Genomic DNA, 15,066 nt, shown 5'->3' with positions numbered 1-15,066 from the left:
AAAATGACTGCTGTCAAATAATACCAAGAGAAAAATTATAATCCACTTAGGAATCTAAAGAAATCGAGACAAATCACTCATGTCGAAGGACACTGGTGTCCAAGCTGAATTCGAATGAGGACAAATCACCCGCATTTGCTTCCTGACACACTCTAGCTTGAACTGTCTGTCTGGCACCCTCGCGTGACCTGGGCAGCCTTTGATGGCAGGCACAGGGGATGGGTGTGGAGTCAGGTCAAGAAAGTGACTTGCAGATTCAGCCAAGAGAGGCTGGGGGATTGCACAGGCCTCTGTAGCTGCCAGGGAGAAGGTGACCCTGAACCAGGAGTCCTCCTGAGCTTAAGGGTGCTGTATCCCTTTACTTCCTACCAGGGTGCCTCTTTCCCCTTCCTAATTCCACCCAGTGTGGCAGAAAGGACACGATGGTTGAGCGCAAGGTGGCCACTGGGAAGGCGAGCGGGAGGGACGCTGAGCCGCCAAGGAAAGCCTGACTGGGCCTCTGTGAAATGTCTATAAAACCTGCATTTCCAGATGCTTTCAATTGCCTCTTCCCCAAAGGCTAATGAAGAAAGAGGGTGAGTTCCCAGACCAGCTCAGAGAATATAAACCACCCAGCAGACGGGCTGCAGCCATGGGAAGCCTTGTGCTGGGTGTGGAACAACTTAGCACCACTCAGAGAAAGAGCTGAGGGACTGCACCACGCCTGGGCATCATGCAGAGCCCTGGATACCATCTCATCTCGGGTCCTCCTGGGGGACCACAGAGGAAAACCTAGGATAGGCCCACCTGAGTCCAGCCAACCATCAAAACAAGGTGCAGTACCCCTCCGAGCCCTGAAAGCTCAAATGTACTTTGAGACCATTATTTTAAGGATGTTAAGGATACAGAGGTAGGAATCTGCTTACGGAGTGCCGTGTTGCCTGAACACAAGAAGGCTACACCCAGCTGGGTCATCTCCGGGGTGAATGTGAAGGTCAAGTGAAAGAGAGCTGCTGTACAGTCTGCCCAGTCAGCCACAACCCCTACCCAACCTGGAGACTTCACAGTTGACACACTACTCTGCTGCAGCCACCCAGGGAAGAGGTGAAGGCTGCTTAGAACTGTCTCTAAACTCCACGTCATCTCCAGCCAACACCCATCCTCTCTCACACATGCTAGTTTCTTCTGACTTGTGCTGATGACATTTCCCTGAACCCACTAACGTCAAAACTGTGGTCTGACAAAGGAATTTTACTGGATCTGGGCATTCAAGTCTTTGCAAGAAGCTATAAAGATAAGAAAATTAAATCATCTTCAGGCCTAGGTTGGCCCAATCACTTTACTGGAAGGAATCAGGTTATCTGAGGGAACATCAGTGGGACATCAATGAGAGCTGGATCAGAGGCCCATGGTCCCCTGCAGCAGAGAACTTGGGTTCCCTCAGGCAAGGAGGGTGTTGACTCATACCACAGGCCAGGGTCCCACAGTCCAGATGCTTCCAGCCACTGAGAGATAAGGAGCAGAAAGAAGTCAGGCACTGTCAATCCCTGGCCTAGGCCACCTTCAGCAATTTCCATCTAGCAGAACACAAATGTCTGGACTTTGCCCTCATCCTCCACACTGAGCTATGAACTAACTGTCCATCCTGATCCCCTCTCTCCCCCGCTTTGAGGTTAATGTCTTTCTCTCTCTGAAAGTCAGTGTGGGGGGCAGGGCACTTGTTCAGCCAGCACTAGATATTAGTGATTTATTGCTTGGAATTTCCCTAAAATGCCTCAAGCCACTGGCTTTTGATTCGAAGTTCAAATAGCCAACCCTTCCATCTGTGAACTGCTTCCAATGCTACATAAACTTTTGAGGCTGGATCCCAGCACCAATGTCAATGCCTTGTTTGGCTTAAGGATGGCAAGACACTGTAAGAGCTTCCTCCCTAGTCCCATGGCTCCTTTACATTCCATCAGCGTGCTCGGCCATCTCAGGCACCCTCTGCCTCTTGCGGTTGCTTACTCCCCAAGGCTCTGCTCTCACTACCCACCATCTAGCCCTAGTTCCCACTGTAGTACTTCAAGACCGGATCAAAAGTCACGTTGGCAATGTCAGATTTGCCTAAAGACAGCATCAAAATGCAATTAACATAGTCAGCTACTCAGAGACCTTATTAGGCTCACGACAAAACCTAGAAACTGAGGGTCACACACCAAGAAGCCAAGGAATCTCATCTTTGTATGAGATACAGGTGTCATGAAAGTAAGGCAGAGGGCAGAGACCAGTTCTGGTGGAGGGCGCGGACCTACCGAGCACAGGGACCATGGCCTCCAAGTGTCCCAAGTGTGACAAGACCGTGTACTTCGCCGAGAAGGTGAGCTCCCTGGGCAAGGACTGGCACAAGTTCTGTCTCAAATGCGAGCGCTGCAGCAAGACACTGACCCCTGGGGGCCACGCTGAGCATGATGGGAAGCCCTTCTGCCACAAGCCCTGCTATGCCACACTGTTTGGACCCAAAGGCGTGAATATAGGGGGCGCTGGTTCCTACATCTATGAGAAGCCTCTGGCTGAGGGCCCTCAGGTCACTGGCCCCATCGAGGTCCCTGTGGTGCGAACAGAGGAGAAGAAGACCAGCGGACCCCCCAAAGGTCCCAGCAAAGCCTCTAGTGTCACTACATTCACTGGGGAGCCCAACATGTGTCCTCGATGCAACAAGAGGGTGTACTTTGCTGAGAAGGTGACCTCTCTGGGCAAGGATTGGCACCGGCCCTGCTTGCGCTGTGAGCGCTGCTCCAAGACGCTGACTCCCGGCGGGCATGCTGAGCATGACGGCCAGCCCTACTGCCACAAGCCTTGATATGGAATTCTCTTTGGACCCAAGGGTGTGAATACCGGTGCTGTGGGCAGCTATATCTATGACAAAGACCCTGAAGGCACCGTTCAGCCTTAGATCTGCAGATGCTGTGCTCGGGATCCCTTACTTGACCCTAAGGGAAAGTGACTTGCTGCCTAGTCCTGCCTCAGTGTGTCTTGCCTGCAAACCCCAGGGCCTAAGTGGTGGAGGAGGAAGCCTCCTGGGTAGTCTCCAGAATAGCCCAGAATTTCAGCCCTATTTCTTTGTGTGCTACCTCGGCATGTTCTATGCTACCCATTGTCCCCTTTGTGTCTGTGTACCTCCATAGTCCATGTGTCCTGTGCCCCTGTGCCCAGCATTCTCTCTGTCCCTGACAGCTCTCCGAGGTGGCTATCCTATGATATCCCTGTTGCCCACACCTACCCACCAGTATTATTTATGCTCTGCTTGCCGATGATGGCATGAGCTCACAGCATTCCCAGGGTGGCAGCACCCCTGCAAAGAGCCCGCTGCTGGTTCCCACACTATTCCCTACCTACCCCTCACGTGGTTCACAGCTACGGAGACTTTTGCTGTCAATAAATGGTTTGGTTTGAGGAAAAAAAAAAAAAAAGAAAGTAAGGCAGAGGAGTCCAGGTGAGGACGTTCTGTTCTTCTCTGACATCACAGAATGCTGAGCTGTAAAAGAAGACCCCAGAAAGGCTATCCAGTTCCACACTAGCCTTGTCCCTGGAGCTCACTCTTTGGAGGTGCACAGAAAGGCAAGCTTAGGGGGTTCCTGCCGGTCAGGCATGTTCCAGTACCAGAGCTGGACCATGTGTCATCTCCTTTCCCAGTGTCCCCTTCTCTAAGCAACCCTGTACATTCTCTTCTGTGCCCATGAAGCATGGAACCTGGCACCTGGGAAGAGTGGCAAGGAGGAGCTGTGGTGTAGGTGAGTAGAGGGGCAGGGCAAGGCACCACTGAAGGAAGCTTCCTGGTTCCAGGAGTGGGTTGGGGGTGGGGGATGGGGAACCATCCAGGCTTTATCAGGCACACACATTTCCTACCCGGAGCTCTTGTGTACACAAGGAAGCAGCTGCCTACATTCCCCTCTGCGCACTGGCCCTTAGATGGCCCCATCCACGGAGGAGCTTGCACTTCACACTCGATGCCCAACACTGAAACCACGTAGGAAGCGCACTTTCCAAGCACTCCCAACCACTTCTAAAACAGCCTTTGTTATTTAGGTTCTTCCTCCTTTCCTTCACCCTCTGCTGTTTTTTTCTCTTAGCTTCTAGTGGAGCCAAAGGTAACAGAGGGACTGCCTTGCTGGTTTCCTACCAACATAAACAACCACCAACTTGGGGAAGTGCTGCCATCTGCTGCAAACAGGACATGGAGCCAGCAGGGGGCGTGCAGCCATCTATTATCCTTCCATTAGTTCCTCGCAGCCTTGAGCCATGAACACAGGCTATTGCTCAGACATAAATGAACCAGACAGCCTTTTGGTCACAATCTCAGGGCTCGGAGTCAGCTGACCTGGACATGAATCCCATCTTGAGTGTCAGTTGGCAGTCGAACATTAGGCGCATTACTTCATAAGGATTAAATGAGCTAACATATAGTGTTGGCACACAGGAAGGGTTTAAGAGGCACTGGCCGGCCATAACTGCTACTGGAACTAACACCGTCCACATGACAGTTGCAGAGCTGAGAAGTCCTCAGTGATGACAACAGCGTCATGTGGTGAGCCAGTAGGGTTTCAAGAAAGGCTGGTACAGAGTGTATAGCCGTGCACCAGGGAGACAGGCGAGGTTCCAGGCTCTTGGGATTTGCCGTTAGGCAGCTAAGAACTCATGGCACAGAAGACCAGGGTTCAAAGCGGCCTAGGAGGTAGCAATCCCCTTCAGCCTCTTCCTCAGGAAGAGGGAGAGTGACTTTAGCACCGAGCTTCAGAGTAAGCGAACTCCCCAGCACGGTGTCTGGCTCTTTTTCCACTCTCATTCCCTCTCTCCTACTAAGACTATTCTCTAAGATTTACTTCATTTCAATCACATGTATGCATGTGTGTCTGTGTGTAGGGACGTATGCATGAGCGCAGGTGCCTGCGGACCCTGGTGAGCTGCCTAATGTGGATGCTGTGAACTGAACTCATCTTCTGCCTTCAGCTCTGAGCCATCTCCCCAGCCCCTCCTGGGGATATTTCACCACCTCACAACTTAAATGAACCTACATTGCTGCAAAGACACAGAAGAAACATGGGGCAAGTAGAGACGGAGCAAAGAGCTAGATACTCCAACTGCAACATTTAATTTGGTTAAGGTCTTAGAGTTATTGGCCACTTTGCTAATTTCCTTATCAAATTAATGTGACTAATATTTTCACATTAAATTTTAAGTATTTCCAAATGTCTTTAAACATACCAGCTGAGTATTTTAAGTGACTATAACTTTTCTATCGCAGAAAAAAAAATACAATGAAATTAATGTCTTAGAAGTCACAGAAAGTCTCAAGAGCCAAAGAAATCATGCACATGTTTTGAATTTTTCAGCCTACTCTTGATTCTGAAGCAGCACTCAGGCCTGTCAGGGAACACACAGGGCGTTTGCCTAGTGTATGGTAGGTGAGGTCATTGCAAAGGCTGGTGCTTCAGACTCTGTTAGATGCTTTAAATAACTTGGTTAATTCCCTTTCACTTCAAGGACCCAATTACCACTTTTCTCTTCCAGCACAGAGACTACACTTGGGCCCTCATGTTTCCACTAAAAGTGAAGATGCACAATTTCAGCCTGCTACACATGTAGAATTCAAAGATGAGTGTAAACCCCTGATCCTCCTGTGTCTACATCCCAAACGCTGGGATTATTAGGCAGGGGCCACCATGTTTAGGTTATGTGGTGCTGGCAATAACCCAGGCTCCATGCATGTTAGGCAAGCACTCTACCAACTGAGCCGGCCCCCCTACATTCATCTGTATACATTTAACTGCAGAATGAGTGTTCTAAAAAATAATGTGAGGCCGACTAGATAACAACATTATTATTATATAATACCGTTAAGATTTTATTTGATGAATCTGATATAAATGTCAAACCCCAAGTCAGAAACATCAACATCAAGATACATTAGAAAGTATTTTCATTGCCTAAAACGGTTCGGCTCTTACTATTCAGATGCTGTGGGCAGAAACCAGGATCTATCTAGCACATTCATACTAATAACCCTCACCCTCTGAGCTACATCTCTAGCCTTGAAACTACACAACTTTTTTGTTTTGTCTTTGTTTTGGTTTTTTGAGGCAGGGTTTCTCTGTGTAACAGTCCTGGCTGTACTGGAACTCACTCTGTAGACCAGGCTGGCCTCAAACTCACCGAGATCCACCTGGCTCTGCCTCCCAAGTATTGGGATTAAAGGTGTGCACCATCACTGCCCAGCTGAAACTAGACATTTTTAAACTACAGATCAAGTAACCTTATTTTAAAAAGATTTTAGTTTTCATCATGTGTCTGTATGCATGAGTCTCTGAATGCGCATGCAAGGCGTTGGAGGCCAGGAAGGACATCGGATCTCAGGAAGCTGGAGTTAAAGGAGGGTGGGTTCTCTGCAGGAGCAGTGCATGAAGATCAAGCAGCTTTCAACTGTGAGGAAAGACTCTATACTGGCGCTTAGAAGCCTCTGATATACTCTATTTAGTTGGCCCTTAGAGTACTTACTTTCTTTTTTATTTAGTTTGGGACCTCAGTCATGGGATGGTGTCATCTACATTCCCTGAACAGTGCAGTATGAAACTATTTATAACAAGAAATGCATGACACAAAGAAATCTTGTCTCAAAAAAACGACACCCCCCCCTCAAATGAATCCATGATTTCAAGTACAGAGGAGGATGTGTGTAGGCTATAAGGGATTGGGCATCTGAAGTTTTGGGGGTGTTCCACCCACACCAAGGGAATACGATCAAGAAATCTGATGTGTTTTTGATTAGGTAATTTCAAACATGAGCAATAGGGTACAGAGGGAGAGACCTAGTCAGGACCGTACAGGCAGTGAGGGCCGTCGTTAATGGTGCAATTTACAGCAGTGAGCAGAGAACACCTCAGGAGAGGATGTAGTCTGCTCCTCCTGCTTGCTAACTGTATAACTTAAGTCACCTGGCCTCAGTTTCCTCCTCTGCAAAGCGAGGAAAACAGAACCTGTCTACAGGGACACTATGGGGATAGAATCAATGGCAAAGTACTCGGGAGCAAACACAAGATGCAGAAAGGAAATGGTCAGGGCGGCCTCCAGGAAGAACAAGACTGATCTTCTGCTGTCATCACAAAGCCCCCACCTGTGTGTGGATGAGTCCAGACAGCCTCCAGCCACAGGAGCAGAGCAGACCATACAGCTGCAGCCTTGCTCTAGCCAAGTGCCTCTTCAGGTTCTGCTACCCACTTTACTTCACTGTCTCCTAACTGCAGCAGCCCTATTCCCTGCCGGTCCTCAGCGGGGCAGGTATGTCAGAGGATCCCACATGAACTCTTAGAACTCTGATAACATCTGGGGCACTGCCAAGCAGAAGCTCAGAGGGTCACCTCTGATGCTGCTCAGCATAGTGTTCACGTAGGACAAACTGTGTGTGCTCACCTGTCTGTCTTGTCTGTCTGTCTGTCTGTCTATCATCTATCTGCCTGCCTGCCTCCCTCCCTCTCTCTGTGTCTCAGACACAGTCTTACAATGGAGCCCTGGCTGTGCTAGAACTTACTATGTGGACCAGGCTGATCTCAAACTCACTGAGATCTGTCTGCCACCATGCCCGGCTTATGACGTTTTCTGTTGATAACGGATGAGAGCAAGACCCACAGTGGACCCTGGAACTGCATTTTCAGCATGGTCCCCAAAGAGGTCACTGTTGGGAGATAGAGCGTGGAAAGGAATTGGTGAGGATCCCAAACACTAACTCATGATTGCTTCAACTGCTGCCTGGGGCTCACCCACACACAGATGCAACCCTCACACTCTCAGCCAAGGAGTGGGCGTGAACAAAGGGTACAGGCTTATGGGGTTGGGGAAGAAGGGCGGCGCGCATATGCATGGGATGATGCGTACAAGATGGAGTGGGTGGGGAAGGAAAAGAAGCGAACGACAAACAGACTCAGATGCCCGTGTTTCTGGTACTTACAGCACAATAAGACTGCAGTCCACAGTAGCTATCAGAGCACCAACATTACTTCTGGAGATAATGTTTTTGTTGTTTTGGGGTTTTTTTGGGGGGTTGGGGGAGAAGGACCGTACAAACGTAGACATGCTAGATAGATGGTTGACTGTTTAGGCTTTAGTATTTTAGAAAGAATCTTTAACCCAGAGAAATTAATTACATGATTGAAGAAGTTACTAATCCATTGTCGTCTTTTATCTAATTGTGTTCAACTACTTTATACCATAGCAGCCACACAAGAATGCTCAGTAATGTTACCTGTTGCTAAATTTTATGAGACATAAGCCTGGTGAGGGCCTGCCCTCCAGTCTAGGTACTCCCTCGAGCTTGTAGTCGAAGCAGCAGTGAACAACCATCTTTGAAGCTGGAGCTATCTGCCAACAGCATCCTTTTCCCCGGGTGAGGAACGGCTGTCTGGCTGTTTTTTTACACAGAACATTACACAGATGTAAGGGAAAGGGGGTCCATAAAGAGTAGACCACAGAGTGAAGAAACGAGCAGGCGTAGAAGCACTTCCCGCTAGCCACAAACCTCTGGGCACACTCACCGAGTCCGGGTCTCTCTGCTGCTCAAGGAAAGCTGAAAATTCCACCAGGCGAAGCTTGGTTGTGCCGATGGAACGGCCCTGCCAGGCAGGGACCGAGGGAGCTGGGGCTGACGCAGGCTCAAACCCTGAAATAACAATGGTCACCTTTACACAAGTCCATGTGTGCCTCATCCTAGACCTCAGTGGGGCCTGGAAGGGAAGGAAGACTCCCTCCACTAGGGGCACCAGGCAGTGTGACAGCTAAGCGGAAGATCCATTGCAGAAGGAAACCAACCAGGAACTGAAATTCACTATCTAAGAAAGCTGAAGTTATCTGTGCCTGACTCAGATTGCAGGACTTGGCAGCTGCTGAGGACGGCAACCACAACAACTTCCCCTTCTAAGTGGAACCCAGCATCTTAGGTGAAAGTGGCCAGGCTTCCTGTTTCCTGACAACCCCACAGGAAGAGCTCTTGGGAGAAATGGCTGGTTTAAATTTTATTCTTATTTAGTAACTTTTATCATCTTAAATGCTTTTCCCGCGTATACGTATGTGTATCATACGTGTGCCTAGTGCCCAAAGGTCAGATAAGGGGATTTTATCCCCTGGAACTGGATTAACAAATGGTTATAAGATATTGTGTGGGTGCTGGAAAATGGTCCCAGGTTCTCTGCAATGGCAATCAGTGCTCTTAAGCACTGAGCCATCTCTCTAGACCCCGGGAGAAGGAGCTCTTCAGTGAAGGGACCCAGCGTCTGATGGGAGATGCCTGGGACTTTTCTCAGCTTCAAGATAGGGCTCACCCTTAGGAGGGAAAAGAAGCGGGGCGACTGGTGGCTAAGAACAGCATCACTGCACTCTTGGGACAAAAGAGGCCAGGCTGCCCCTCGCTCCCCATCGAAGAAGAAACAAGAGAACTCACCTGGAATGGGGGCTGTGACCGCTGGCTGGATGGGGTAGGCCTGCTGCACAAAGGGCTTGACGCTAGGGACAAACGGTTAGCAAGAGTCAAAATCGTGGGTGCAGTGGTAGCTTTGGCCTCCAGTAGGACTTCCCCATGACCTACTACACTGCCTGGCTCCCTGCCTGCACTGGGTTGCCCATTTCATGCTGAACTGTATCTACAAAAAGGAAGTTTCTCCCTCCAAAGGAAAGGCTGGTCAACAGTCTGCAGAGGCCGAACACTCCTAACAATTTGGTGGGATAAACTGGCCAGGGTTCAGCTTGACTTCCCCATGGTGTAGCAGGTACCCATGAAGAACACTTTTCATGCCCACATATACCAGGGTCATCTGTCACAGCCCAGGCAAGGTTTAGGATGCCATGAGTCAGGAGCTCCCCTCTTTAGACCACACGGCTCAATATATACAAAGAAATTTTCCTTTCTGCTTTATCCCCAAACTGCCCTTTACTCTTGTGGGCTGAACTTGCTCCCTAAATTCAAGGGGTCTCTGGGATTTTCTATCAGGCACTCCTATCGTAGGGACTGCCACAATGGAAAGCCAGTGTCTCTGCTGACCTCTAGGAGGTGAGGAAGCCCCTGGTGCTGCAGCCAAAGCCATGAAGACTAAGGGACCTAATTCAAGTTTCTGGCTGTGTCACTGCTAATACTGAAGGTGGGACAAATGAATCTGCATCTGTGCTAACTCCGAAAGGCAGGTCCTCTGCCAAGTCCTAGAACATGGGAACATAAGGACTGGCAGATTCAGGGACTTCCGTTTGACGATCTCCTCCCCCATCCCCAATGAAAGCCTGGTGCAGAAGAAATCCCTCAGGGTGGGCTATCTCCCCCTGCTATCTGGGCCCTTCCCAGACTTACTCTTGTGAGGATCCTGGCTGTCCTGTCTGTATCATTCCAGGCCAGAACTGGAAGGTAAGAGGCAAAGGCTTCAGGGTTATAAGTTCTCATTAAAGAACAGTTTATGATGTGTGCAAGATCTTAAGTCCCTCCTGGAGCACACCAGAGTGTTCCCACCCACCAGCTGTGGATACAGGTGTGGTCAGTGGTATTTTCAAGACCATAGCTGACCCCTGACCTGGTAATGGGGTGGGGGGTGGGGGGTGGGGGCTTCCTTTGCCATTGCGTCCTGGCCAAGAGGCAGTATGGAAGCACTTGAGTTTATTCTGCACAGACTGGCACTCCTCTACTCCAAGCGCTTCCTGTACACCCCCCAGTGTGTAGTTCTCCAGGTCCAATGGGGCAACACATGGACTTTGAGATAATGAAGCCAGAGCTTGGAGAAGCAACTAGAGCCCTCATTTTTGCAGTGAGCATACCTAAGGCCTTTGGGGCCTGCTAGTCCCCATTGAGGGAGAAGGGCAGAATCCTGACAGTATTACTTATATGATCGACCAAGACACCTCTACTGGAGCCTCATTACTGAGTAACCCCAGCTTTGGCGCTATAGAATGGCCATGACAATGAGACTACTGAAGAAGGCCCTGGGGAGAAACAGATGCAAAAGACAGCTTCTTAGCCTTCAGGAGTTGCCCTGTTGTTGCTAAGTGACCCTAAGGATACAGGGATGGGGACCAAGAAGCAGTAAAGAGTAAAAGAGGCAGGCCACAACTAAATGGAACACCGAAAACAAAACATTTATCTTCCTATTTTATTCTTATTTCCATTTTTCTTCTCTTTTCTTTCTAGCCTCATCTCTCACCTTTCTTGTCTTACATATCTATGAATCCATCTACCATCTATTAATCATCCACCTAACATCTATATACTCATCATCCATCCATCCATCATCTGTCTTTTAATCTATTCATCTATCTGTCGTCTATCTATCCATTTGTACATCCACCATCTGTTATTTTATTTTGTGATATTGTGAATTGTCCTAAGGGCTTAACATATGAGCAAGTGCTCTACCACCAAGCCACATCCTCATGTGTCTCTTTTAGTTCTAGTTTTAGATAGGGCCTCATCAAGTAGACCAGGCTGGCCTTGAACTTACTACGTAGACCAAACAGGCTTTCAAATTTATGATCTTCCTAAATAGGCCTCATGAGTACCATCACACCCAATAAACCATCATTCCTGGATTCGGTTTCTAACTTACCCCCGGTGCCCCCGGGAAGGTGGGGCGTGGAATCCCAGGCAGCCCCAGCTTGTTGTGGATAGCAGTAGCAGAAACGATCTGGGCTGACGACATGGCAGCCATGTGCTGCAAGGCCTTGTCCTTGGCAGTCTGATCCTTGAAGATGACAGTGACACGCGGACTTAATACGGAACACACGACTACCATGTGGGTTAAACAGTACAGCCACGAGCACGAAGACTAAAATACAGAGCCACACGGGGGCCAGGAAAGCACACATGCACAGAGAGAAATCAACACAGCCAGGAGGCTGAGACTCTGACTTACGGAACTGGGGCTACTAGCAAGCAATACCTAGGGGCAAGGTTGGGTTTTAAACCCTTAATCCATTTTCCAATAGACAGGAAGACAAACAATGTATCCATTGTTTCTATTTCCAGAAGAATTCTCAAGACTTATCACACTAAGGGGGAAGGGTGATAAGGTAAGTGAGAGGTAAGAAGCACGGTGATCAGCAGAGGCAGGGCCATCTACAGAATGTAAGGAGCGCTACCTGGGTGCCTGCTGTCACTGGGCCACAGCGCCATCTACAAAATGTAAGGAGCGCTACCTGGGTGCCTGCTGTCACTGGGCTACAGCGCCATCTACAGAATATAAGGAGCGCTACCTGGGTGCCTGCTGTCACTGGGCCACAGCGTCATCTACAGAATGTAAGGAGCGCTACCTGGGTGCCTGCTGTCACTGGGCCACGGTGCCAGGCCCTGCTGGTATGGTTCAAGGCCCAGGAACCCTAGAAGGCATCTATGGAGGGGCAGCTCAGAAGCAGCAGACGGGCAGGGGGCAGCCAAGCAGCATGCTGTCGGGGCACATGCTATGGGGCTAAGGCTACAGTGGTTCCTATACCAAAGCTCAGTGTAGGTGATGCTACAGCTATTCCTTTCCTAAATGGATTCTTTTCTACAAAGCCAAGACTGGTAACACAAAGCTAGCCAAAATAAAGAGTCTGCCAAGCACAGCTAAAATACAGATACTCAGTTTAGAGGATATACTTACCATGCTTGTTACCTGGATACAATAATAAACAGTTTGTTAAAAGAATCACATACAAAGGCAGGGTTACTTTTCTTCTTTAGTTAAAAAATAATATGTATAAACACAACATTTGGGTGCTATAAAAATGTGAATGTGGGCATCTTCTATACTTTAGGGGAGTACCACACAGATAGCTATCAACAACCATTGACAGAACAGCCCTCACCCCCCAATTCCGTGAATATGTGTTATGTGGTATCCCCATTATAAACAGAACAATGGTCAGGCCTTGTGTCTGGCAAGCCCCATGGGTACATGCAAGGCTTGAGGGGTCTGAGGGTCTGTACTCAGAGCCCAGAGGCCACCGAAGCAGCAACAGAATAGTGACACCAACCACCTTCTACAAAGCTGCCTCTCGGAGTGTACAGTGAGGGACAGTGACTGAGACGACACCAGGTGTCAGCCTCCTGGCAGCTTCCAAGTATGCAGTTAACCAAAGGTGAGGGATAAACAGGACAAGCCGCCAAAGGGAAGATTAAGAGGAGCTTGAGAAAGAATCAGACTCGGAAACAATTCTGGAAGCTTCTAACAAGGATGCATTTGATTCTCCAAAATGTGGACAGCACTTTGCACACCAGCACACCAGGACATCTTGAGAAGTTTTCTAAAAGCTCATTATCAAGAGACAAAGGGTAGAACTATCCTACTACAAGTTGTTTGAAACTAAGTGAAAGAGTAAGAAGGGAAAACAGGAGGAGCTAGGGATACATTTTTACATTTCTGTATTTTATACTCAAGCGCTAGTGGGCTGAGCCAGCTCTCCAGGCTGCACTGGCACACCGAGGACACCTGCCATGTCATGGCACTTTCTGTATCAAGGGCACAGTGCTTGATTGCTGGCCCCTGCTAGAATGGTCTAGCGTGACTAGGAAAGATGCTTAGGATCTCTTCATTGGCTAGCCAGTCAAACCTCTAATCTGAAGCCTAACCTGAAGTTGGTGCAAGTAGAATTTAAGGCTACATATAAACATGTGTGTGTGTAAGTGTAAATGAAATTGTATGATAGACTGGGAGCATTTATGTGTCCTAAAGCACAGCTGAGCACAACAGGCACAGATGTCAGCACCAGTCACTCCACTTTGAAAGCCCCATGGCTTCACCTGGCCCCACCCCTCCCCTCAGAAGGGATCTATAGGCAGTAAGAATGGTTCTACTCACAGTGAAGAATGCCTGACACCAACACATACTTGCTAGATTTTCTTTGGGCCCATCCCTGGTGAGGTTATAAAAGCTCTCTGGGCAATTTGCTGAGGTAATGGTAGAGGAACGGCCATAGGTGTCTTGCCTATGCTTTACAAATTCTTTAGGGCCCAGACCTGGTGCTTTTTAAAAAAGGGAGGCCCAGACCTTTTGCTGCTCAGCTGGAGTGAATTCTGAAGAACAGAACTACTCCAGGCCCTGGCTCTGAGAAAGTCCTCAGCCTCTCAGAGACCTGTGAATTCTGTGTCTATGAGATGCTGATGGGAGGGGGTGTGTCTGCCAGGCCTAGTGTGGAATAGGATTGGTGCATTTTAGGGGGCAGCCTGTGAAACCAAAGCCCAGGTCCAGAGAGAAACTAGTTCCTTGAATCTCCACGACCTACTGGCTATGAGGACCTGTGACTTAGGAGGTTCTTCTGTCTGTGTTGCTTTTATTGGTTAATGAACAAAGAAACTGGCTTGGCCTGACAGGGTAGAACAGAGCTAGGCTGGGAAAACTAAACTGAATGCTGGAAGGAAGAAGGCAGAGTAGAGAGAAGCCATGTAGCCCCACTGAAGCCGGATGGAACTTATCGGGTAAGCAACAGCCACGTGGCAATACACAGATTACTAGAAATGGGTTAAATTAATATGTAAGAGTTAGCCAATAATAAGCTAGAGCTAATGGGCCAAGCAGTGATTTAAATAATATAGTTTCTGTGTGGTTATTTCGGGGCTGAGCAGCCGGTAACCAACAAGCAGCCTCCTTACAACAGACCTGCCTGAAACATTTCTTTTTGCTAGGTATGTTCAAAAGTTCTTCAAAAGCCCATGAATGCTTGATAGTATCCTTAAACAAAATCTTTTTAAAATATTTATTTATTTATTATGTATACAATATTCTGTCTGTGTGTATGACCTCAGGCCAGAAGAGGGCACCAGACCCCGTTACAGATGGTTGTGAGCCACCATGTGGTTGACTGGGAATTGAACTCAGGACCTTTGGAAGAGCAGGCAATGCTCTTAACCTCAGAGCCATCTCTCCAGCCCCTTAAACAAAATCTTTTAACATTTATTAAGTATGTATGTGCTGCCATGTGGAGGTCAGAGGCCAGCTTGCAGGGGCAGTTCTCGCCTTCCGCCCTGTGAGGCCCTGGGATTGAACTCAGATCATCAGGCTTGGCACAAGTGCTTTACCTGCTGAGTCATCTCACCAGCCCCATTCTCCTTCT

At 48.7% G+C, this 15,066-nt stretch overlaps 2 protein-coding genes across 8 annotated transcripts in view; one reads left to right on the top strand and one right to left on the bottom strand.

Moving 5' to 3' along the window:
* Tead1 (TEA domain transcription factor 1) overlaps nt 1-15,066 on the bottom strand; it is a 225,217-nt gene that overhangs the window by 30,043 nt on the left and 180,108 nt on the right. For 5 of the 7 annotated variants that reach the window (XM_038318641.1, XM_038318679.1, XM_038318660.1 and 2 more), the window contains 5 exons: nt 12,618-12,629; nt 11,586-11,720; nt 10,343-10,389; nt 9,446-9,507; nt 8,544-8,668 (listed from right to left, as the gene is read on the bottom strand). In XM_038318641.1, coding sequence (XP_038174569.1) covers nt 8,544-8,668; nt 9,446-9,507; nt 10,343-10,389; nt 11,586-11,720; nt 12,618-12,629 — 381 coding nt within the window. The remainder of the gene's footprint in view (nt 1-8,543; nt 8,669-9,445; nt 9,508-10,342; nt 10,390-11,585; nt 11,721-12,617; nt 12,630-15,066) is intronic. The other 2 variants (XM_038318623.1, XM_038318632.1) reach the window with 1 other exon arrangement.
* On the top strand, nt 2,245-3,206 carry LOC119806739 (cysteine-rich protein 2-like). Its single transcript, XM_038318693.1, has one exon. The coding sequence runs from the start codon at nt 2,288-2,290 to the stop codon at nt 2,819-2,821; it is 534 nt and encodes a 177-aa protein (XP_038174621.2). The 5' UTR covers nt 2,245-2,287; the 3' UTR covers nt 2,822-3,206.

This window comes from Arvicola amphibius, chromosome 1 (assembly GCF_903992535.2).
Source record: "Arvicola amphibius chromosome 1, mArvAmp1.2, whole genome shotgun sequence".
NCBI classification, from domain to species: Eukaryota; Metazoa; Chordata; class Mammalia; order Rodentia; family Cricetidae; genus Arvicola; species Arvicola amphibius.
The sequence above is the reverse complement of the archived record's forward strand: the minus strand, read 5'-3'. Positions and strand labels throughout refer to the sequence as shown.

What these genes read in the sequence shown, in the direction of transcription:
- LOC119806739 (XM_038318693.1), top strand. Translation starts at nt 2,288, where the DNA reads ATGGCCTCCAAGTGTCCCAAGTGTGACAAGACCGTGTACTTCGCCGAG.